Consider the following 8,632-nt stretch of genomic DNA (forward strand, 5'->3'; position numbering starts at 1 on the left):
ATCTAGATTCTGGGTAGTTCCCTTCCTTCTGTGGTCAAGTGTTTGAGGTTTCAAACACATTTGAAGTTATGCTTCAGATGCATGCAGTTGTGGGCCTTATCATGCAAACACAGACAGACGCACTGCTGCAGAGTAAACAGCAGAGACAAATGCTGTTGAATGCAGGTGAAGCAAATATTAATACGGTATCTTGAAATATCAGCTTCTCATCTTTAAACTAAGGCTGCTTGTGTCCTTTATGTCTTTTAATCTCGCAGTATATCATTCCAGACCGCTTCTTCTCCTTCTGCATCGACAGAGACCTCCCCCACTCTCCACCCTCTCTATTTTTTGTAGTTGTAGACTTGTCACAGCACAGACAAGAAGAGGAAACAGACGTTGTTCCTCTCCCCACAGAGATGGTTGGTGGGCGCCTGAGCTGCTGCTTTACATACATTTCTGTGCTACTTCTTGGGGTTTGCCTCTGTGGTATGTACACCTCTGCTTTTAAGTTTATGTTTGTTTTTACTGTTGTGACCATACTTTGTTTGCCTGATGCACTCTGTCCTGTGCTTAGATTAGAGCAGTTAGGTCAAGATTTCAGAATGGACTGGAAATGCACGTTATATCTGGAAGTGACGTGTATTCCCAGGAGGAAGCCTACAGCGTTTGTGTCTTGTTTGTTTTCAACTGCAAGACGTTTAAAAAGCACCAGTGAGAAATTCAGCGGTGGCAGTAATATACTGATTTAAGGACGGGAGAAAATGCATTAAAGGGACCAACTGTGTGTGTTTAAAGAATATTTAAAAGGTTGTTCTGTCCTGATAATAAGTAATAATGAGCTCATGGTGCTCAACATTCATTATTATTTGTTAATTAATAGGCCAAATATTGTATCTTTTTGTTTAATGTTTGCAGATATGCTTTGCATTTTTTTGGAGAACTTTGTCAGCAAATTTCCTGTCTTTACGCAACTCAGGGATAGGTCATCCTTTCGGGTTATCTTGCTTCCTCTTTGTTTTTTTGCTATATTGTTATACCTAATAACATACGTCTATAGTATATTCTTATAAACTATACATAGTCATTGCTTACAGACCTTCTCAGAATATTTGCAGAAGTAGGGGATTGAAATGCCCTTTTTCTAAATCTAGATTGTTTGTCAGAGCAGCTCCAACAACACTTCTGACAGTGTGAAGTGTGACTCATATTCCGATATAACGCTTAAGTCAGGAAACTATGTCATGGTTAAAGGAAACCAGCGGTGGCTGTTGACATGAAACGGGCCACAAACAAATGCTGAAGGAAGACATTTTGTTGTCTGATGTCCTGTCATCCATGCTGTGTAATTATTTAATGCTATTTCAGCTCATGGTCATGTGTGTTTATATCAAACGTGTTATGTTTTATGTCAGTTAATGCTTTTCTCTGCTACTTGATGTGAAGTACTTTTACACACGGCATACTCGGCCTACAGAATATGGTTGCAGGTCATTTGGTTCTTTTTCGCTCTGACATTTGGCAGTGACAGTGTGTCATTTGCTTGTGTTTCAGATGTGGAGGCTTCCAGCTGTCAAACTGTCTTCCATAAGAAGGTTGGAGACACTGTACAGTTGTCGTCATGCTTACCACCTGAAGGGGTCGTCATGGCAAAGTGGAAATATGGAGAGTCACTTATTGCAGACACAGCGGGTGGATTTGTAAATCCTGATTTCAAAGACAGATCATCTTTAAACCCCACAGACTTCAGTTTAACACTGAGAGGACTGACTCTCCAAGATTCTGGTGATTTCTATTTCCTCTCAGCAGTGAATAACAAACAAAGGGAAATAGTAAACATCATCCTGCAAGTTCATGGTAAGATGTCACCAAGTAACCTAATAATGTCTTCATAAATGATCATGTATTATTAATGAAGTAGTTGATTGATTGATTGATTGATTGATTGATTGATATACAACAGAACTCAACACATGCCTTCTTCTATATTCGCCTGTGTTTTCTGTGCTCTCTCGACCACAATAGACCATTAATGTTAAATGTTGATGGTGTCTGATACTAAAGCTATTATGCCAATATAACTTTAGATAATGTGATGCTCAACTGCACCTGTAAAACATTCTGTGTCGTATTCCCAAACTATGAAGCTGAAATGTTTCATAATTATACACACACACATTTACCTTCATCATCGGTAGACGATGGATGGATGGATGGATGGACATTTACCTTCATCATATCGTATAGTTTGTCCACACACAATTGTCTTTGCTTCTTTCCTGATCACCTGCTGATTTATCACCTCTTTAAGGTCCAGAAATATATTCGGACACTCGCGATCATTTGGTTCATAGGTGGAAACAGAGGTTAACAAAAGAGTTTGTCCTCTCTCTCCCCAACTGCCTCATTAGAGCCCATAACTGAAGAGCCCGTCGTCTTTTCCAACTCCACCTGGCACACCTCCAACGAATCCTGTACAGTTTTGCTGGTGTGCACTGCAGCCGCTGACAGCAGTGTCAGCTACAAGTGGACCGGGAGGAACCGAACCAGAAGTGGCTCCAGGCAGCAGTTACATCATCACACCTCAGGACGGAGACACCAAGTTCACCTGCACAATTTCTAATGTTGTCAGTGAGAAGTCTGCGTTGGTAACAGTGAAGTGCAACAACTTTACGTCCAACACACCAGAAACAGGTTTGTGCAGAGAAGGGAATATAGTTGATCTGTGTAGTTGAATAATGTTTTAATGTTATGACTCACAACTGGTGACAAGGCAGAGGATAAAGTGGTTTCGCTTAACTAGCTGTACTTATTTAAAAGATATGCGCAAAGGCATTGAGATAAGTCATATAACAATATGAGCAGTCAGACTGATCATTTTTCATGTTTCCATGCAGACAAAATGTAATATATCTCCAATCTCTTTAATCTAAAACTAAGGAAATACATTGTAAAGTTTAGACAGGTAACTCCTAGAGCCTTATTTTAAATAAGGGATTTCTTGCATGTGTGTTTAAAATGCCTTTTTGCACTGTGATCACTATTACTGTCACTTTAACAGTGACAACACCCTCAATCACAGGTCGAGACGTTATCATCCTGAGCGTGGCAGCTGGAGGTTGTCTGTTGATTGTCTTTATAGTTGGAGTAGCTGTGTATGTTTATCGCCACCAACAAAGTCAAGCAGGTGAGAAACGTTACATTGAATGGTAGTTTGTCTTCCTCATGATCGATGTATCACCGTTTTTCTCTTGCTTTGTTTCTTCATTCATATCTACCAGCAGGTATTGACTCCAATGACCTCACCGTGTATGCTGATATCGCTGATGTTGCAATTGGGGATGTAAGCATGCGCATGTATTTACCGTGTATCAGTTTTAAAAAGGAAATGTAATGCTTGTTTTCTGAGGAGGGTATGCTCTTGTTTCGTCTCTCTGTGACGCATGCACATTTAAACCTCCAGGGGACTTCATCTACCATGAAGTCATGCACACTGTATGAAACCATTGAGAACAGAGTTGACACAGTCACACCTGCGGTAAGAGCAACACTATATACATGTGGCTACATTGTATTTTCACCTCCCTTAAATTGTGTATATAATGCATTTTTAAGATAATTACGCTCTTTCTTCTCTGGAAAAACTACTCTTGTGCTAATGGGCTGACTTTAGCTGGAAGAGAGATGGAGCAGGGAACCCCTACTATATACGTATATACGTCCCCCCTGCAGTAACTCTGAGGACCCACTAGGGGTCAGAGACCTGCTGTTGAACTATGACCTAAAGGCTTGAAGATTGGCAACACTTTATAGTTAGGATACAATATAAATATATATTTAATAGTTGTGTTTTTCATATTACCACTCTTTTGTCACACAGCCCCAGACTATCTACGACAAGGATCCAGTTCAGTCGCATGAGGAAGGCATCGGTGTCGCCCTACCAGGACATTTCCTAGAGGCTCACGCAGCATGACGTCCATGATAGAAGACCATGATACTTGCTCAGAGCAACATTTGGGAAAGGTCCAGCCCGAAATATTTAAGGCTAAAATGATGAACGGAACATTTAACACTTTTCATAAAATAAGGCGTATTTTCTATTAACCTTTATCAAATGTTAAAAAACTCAATTGTCCATTATACCTTAAGGGCCAATTTGTATTAAGTGTTGTAAACTTTGTAAATACAGAGATTATATTTGTATTAGTACAGTAATATGTTCTTAAAATGAGATTCAGTCTGTGTAAAGCTGTTCGTATTAAATAACATTTACAGTCACTCATTTCTTGTGATTATTTTTTGCAAGCATTTTGTTTTATCTAAGATTTTTTTGACAGTTATTTGAAAAGCTTTTATAAGGATTTTGATCATTTATAACGTGGTGTTTTGGTTAAGGTTAAACATTTCAGCTGTCATATATAACCATCATATCATCTGTAACAGCTTTGATGAAAACATTTGTTTAATTAGTCCAATTCACATTCTTTATATGTATTTAAAATACTTCATGGTACATAACATCTACAAAACATTGACTTTGTACATGGGTGATAACAATACATATATATATATATACAGACATAATACAGCTAAATTACAGCTTTTATAACATAACCATAGAATTGTCCGATCTTAAAAAGCGTTAAACAATGAAATAAAAAGCGCACGTGTCACATGTTAAGACACGAAGGCAGACAAAACATGTGAACCATATAGAATAAAAAAACAAGATGTGTTGGTTCTGCATCACAGATGCGTGCAATGCACCTTCTCCATATCGCCAACACCTGTACAATAAAATGTAATCACTATCTTTGTAAATCTTTTGGTGCACCTGTTCTGTATGTTGTGTTCATTATATTACGTCCAACCTCCGCAGATTCTCTCAAAATACATGAATGTGTTCCTACATAAATGATAAATAGATCTCCTAATACTGTTTCTTGTAGTTGTGCACACTACCGTCCTAATACTACACATGCTGTTCACCTTCACATGCTGTTGATGTGTTTATGGTAGTCACTCTGGCTGCTAATTGTAGAAAAAGAGAGAGACATTTTGTTACCACATTGCTACAAACATTGGGACAGTAACTTACCTTTAAATTGAGATATTATTACCTTCGGATGGAAACAGTTTTCCTGTTAAATAAAAGGAGAATCCAAATGAATTTATCTAACAGTGACCATTTTAATCTGAACATGTCTGTATGAATTACATGCAGTACTGTACCTTTGACGTATCCCCACAAAGCTTTGTTTTGTTTTGTCATAAAAAAAGAAAAACAATGTCAACATATAGTATTAATTGCTTTAACATAAAAGAAAGTTTGGGCCATTTTTATGCTCATGTATAATATGTTGTCAACACAGTTTAAGATCAACACTATGAGCTATAGTTCCCTATAATGTGGGCTGAAGCTGAGTGTGGCAAGAGGAACGGTTTCGAGAGTAACTATGCCTGAAGGAAGCTGTTTCACGGAAAGCAAGAGAAACCACAACCTTTTGTCTTTTTTCTCATGACCTCAGCAGCTGCAGATTTGCAAAAAATTTGCTTTTGCATCCCTATTTAGTTGTAACACCCCCAGTATTTGTGATTCTTTCTAATACCCAAATTGCAAGATTTGCTATTACACACCCAAAAATGTCAAATTCCAAACTTAGCATTTCTTCCCGAACTTTGGTACAGCTTCAATATAGCTCCTAATTCCCAAAAGTATGGTAGTGCCCTCAGATGCCAAATATTATTGTATTTTCTAACCCCTTTTTCAGTTTTTCCAAACTTTTAAAATAGCTCCCTCATCATTGGTTAATGCTGTTAGTTATTGATGTTAACAAAGTTAAAGTAATTTTATCATTAAGAATGTTTTCCTCTTACCTCTGAAAATGTATATTCCAATTACTGCCAGTAAGCCTCCCAGAAAGAAAAGAACATGTCTATCCCTATATTTCAGATCTGGAACAACATCTGGATCAGTTTGGGAGAGACAACAACATAATTAAGAGAAAACATGTCAAATTAGATTTTTCCCCAACACAGTGACATGAAGTTCATCACATTGTATCATTTCTTCTCATCTAAGTCCATTGTGACCTTACCGCCACACTTTGGAGTGAAATCTCTCGAGGCCTTCTCCGTGTTCCTGCTGGATGTGCAGGTGAATTCCACATGGATGTCTGTGGCGTTGATAAATGTGTAAAGGTCTGAAGCAGTTGCCCTGCGGTGACAGTCCCTGCCAGGACAAGTCAACACCTTTATCTGTTGAGGAACAATGCAGCTGAAACCAACAGCCGTCTTTGCCGCGTGAATAGCGGACAGTGTGTATGGTCGGTTCCTGGAGGCGTTCTGCAGAGCGTTTGAAATGGAACTGTATATTAGACATGATGATACATTTAACAACATTTCAAAACCTGAATATCAACCCCCCTATCAACACAACACAACTTGTTGACAAAACCTCCATTTATATCCGTCTTGAACGCTATTCACACTTACTCATCACTATGAGCTCAGTCTTCTGTACAATGTTCTTGCTCTTAGTATTGAATTCTACAGTGTATAGCGTGGCGTCTTCTGTGTTCAAATCATGGATCGTCAAGTCACCTGATGAATAACAAAAAACACTAAAGAGACACTGACGAGAGAGAAATAAAATACAGATTCCTTTTCACTGATTGTCTTTTACCTGATGAGATGTTGAGGGTGAGTCTCTCGTTATACCGATCGACCCAGTTAATGTTTGTCTTCCCACTCCGATAGGTGGCGATCCAGTGGTTTGAGAATATTAACCAATCGATTGAGGAAAGATTCCATGATGGGTCGGCTCTTGAGGTCAAGGTGACGTTTTCCCCAATGTACCCAATGACTTCGCTGAGGGATTGGACGAGTGCCACTGTAAAAACTATTTCAAAATGATTCACTAAACACTGATGTGATGGCTGACGTCAGAATGTCAGAAAGCCATTGTTTATGCAGGTTATAAAGTATTGGATAAACTGACATTTCATTTCTTCAGGATGCCGTTAAATGAAAGGTCAAAGGATAGAACTTCCTACAAATGAACATCTGGAGACTATGAATGTCTCGTGTGAATCAATACAAGGGTTGATATATTTAAACACAAAACAAAAACGTCAACATCATATTGGTGCTAGAGGCTAAGTCAGAGGATACCCAAGTCATAAAAGTACATCATCTGGGAACCATGAATCTCTGTTCAAGATTTGGTGACAATCCATCAACAGATGTTGAGATATTTTACTGAATAGCTGAAGACTTTATGAAATACTGTAATATGACCATCCTGTGACATACTACACTGTGTTTTCTTTCCATAATATGCTATGGCTTTATGTCACATGACTTTTAAGTGACATGCATATTATACTATGTCATTTTGTATGACCTACTTTATGACACTTTTCGAAATACTATGCTTTGGACATTTTCATATTTGTTGTCATCCTATACTATGAGCGTTTTGTTACGTGACTTTATTTATATTTTTTGTACATAGTAAACTGACTTTTTTCACATTTCTTTGACGTACAATGCTATGACCTTTTTGTATGACTTTATGTATGGTATACTATACTATGACTTTTTATGACAGACTATACTAAGGCGTTAAAATACATTTGTATGGCATACAAATCTACTATGCTATACTAAACTTTCATTTTATTTTTTTAATTGCTTCATCTACAATTTCGCGACCCCCCTGCAGTACCTCCTGTTGAAGACCTATGCTATATACTATGACTTTATTCATTTGTTTCGACGTACTATACTATGACTTTTTTTCAAGATATGTTCACAATATATCTTTCACTATAAAATGACTCTTTACAGAATTATTTTCAAATGCTATGACCCCAGGACAACACGTCATTTATCAGACGATTAGGACCAGGGTGACATACACTAAACCACCACACCTCTATTTTCAAGATATACGACTTTCTTTTTCTTTTTACATACTATACAATGAATTTGTATTCCGACCTATTTTTTACGGCATACTATGACATTTCTTATGACTTTCTATAACACATTCTATGGCATTAATGAATTTTAGACACTATTCCATGACATTTGACTCAAGTGGTTAAAAATGGAAGTGACTGTTTGGTTTCAAATTGTCATTTTAAATACGATACAAGTTTTAAAAATTCTACAATTTATTTGACAAAATCATTTCAGCAAATAAAAGCAGAACCTACCGTTAAAGATTAGAATGAGGAGGATTTGAAGTTTCATCGCTACCGAGTTACAACAGAGACGGAGAGAACTGGGACTTCTTTTTACTTCCCCTTTCATGACAGCGACCTTATTCATGACAGCGACCACGTACTTCCGCTTCATGACAGCGACCACGTGCTTCCGCTTCATGACAAAGCCAAATTTGGCCAATCAGTTAGTTAAGATTATTGATCATGCATCATACTCCAGGAATGACAACATATTTTTAATTGAGATAAATTCTAACAAATGTACTTTTTTTAACTCTTGATTTTTGACCTTACATAAAAAATGTTTATCACAATTAGCCTCAAAAAAACAACAACAACGTAATAGTACTCTTTGGGTTAATTCCCTAGAGTGTAAATTGTGTTTCATTCTGTAGTGCCCAATCCAATCTGTCCATACT

General features: G+C 37.6%; 2 protein-coding genes across 2 annotated transcripts; one reads left to right on the plus strand and one right to left on the minus strand.

Annotated features, from left to right (window-relative positions):
• Window positions 1-364: 364 nt before the first annotated feature.
• Window positions 365-4,260, plus strand: LOC115023893 (signaling lymphocytic activation molecule-like). Its single transcript, XM_029455237.1, is given in 8 exon segments — window positions 365-468; window positions 1,534-1,836; window positions 2,391-2,553; window positions 2,555-2,673; window positions 3,062-3,166; window positions 3,261-3,322; window positions 3,443-3,517; window positions 3,860-4,260. Coding segments are annotated over 8 exon segments (993 nt in total). The 5' UTR covers window positions 365-398; the 3' UTR covers window positions 3,956-4,260.
• A 953-nt stretch (window positions 4,261-5,213) lies between these two features.
• LOC115023894 (uncharacterized) lies at window positions 5,214-8,301 on the minus strand. The gene is made up of 6 exons (XM_029455238.1): window positions 8,205-8,301; window positions 6,668-6,883; window positions 6,478-6,585; window positions 6,081-6,327; window positions 5,860-5,949; window positions 5,214-5,235 (listed from the first exon to the last, which is right to left on the minus strand). Exons 1-5 carry the CDS (start codon window positions 8,299-8,301, stop codon window positions 5,925-5,927), a joined length of 693 nt encoding a protein of 230 aa, XP_029311098.1. The 3' UTR covers window positions 5,214-5,235; window positions 5,860-5,924.
• Window positions 8,302-8,632: the final 331 nt, after the last annotated feature.

The sequence above is a fragment of the Cottoperca gobio genome, chromosome 18 (genome assembly GCF_900634415.1).
Source record: "Cottoperca gobio chromosome 18, fCotGob3.1, whole genome shotgun sequence".
In the NCBI taxonomy this organism is placed as follows: domain Eukaryota; kingdom Metazoa; phylum Chordata; class Actinopteri; order Perciformes; family Bovichtidae; genus Cottoperca; species Cottoperca gobio.

Coding starts and splice junctions, on each gene's coding strand:
- LOC115023894 (XM_029455238.1), bottom strand. CDS start 8,301: ATGAAAGGGGAAGTAAAAAGAAGTCCCAGTTCTCTCCGTCTCTGTTGT. Junction 6,586..6,667: donor CACCCTCAACATCTCATCAG/GTAAAAGACAAT, acceptor GTTATTCATCAG/GTGACTTGACGATCCATGAT. Junction 6,328..6,477: donor GACTGAGCTCATAGTGATGA/GTAAGTGTGAAT, acceptor AACGCTCTGCAG/AACGCCTCCAGGAACCGACC.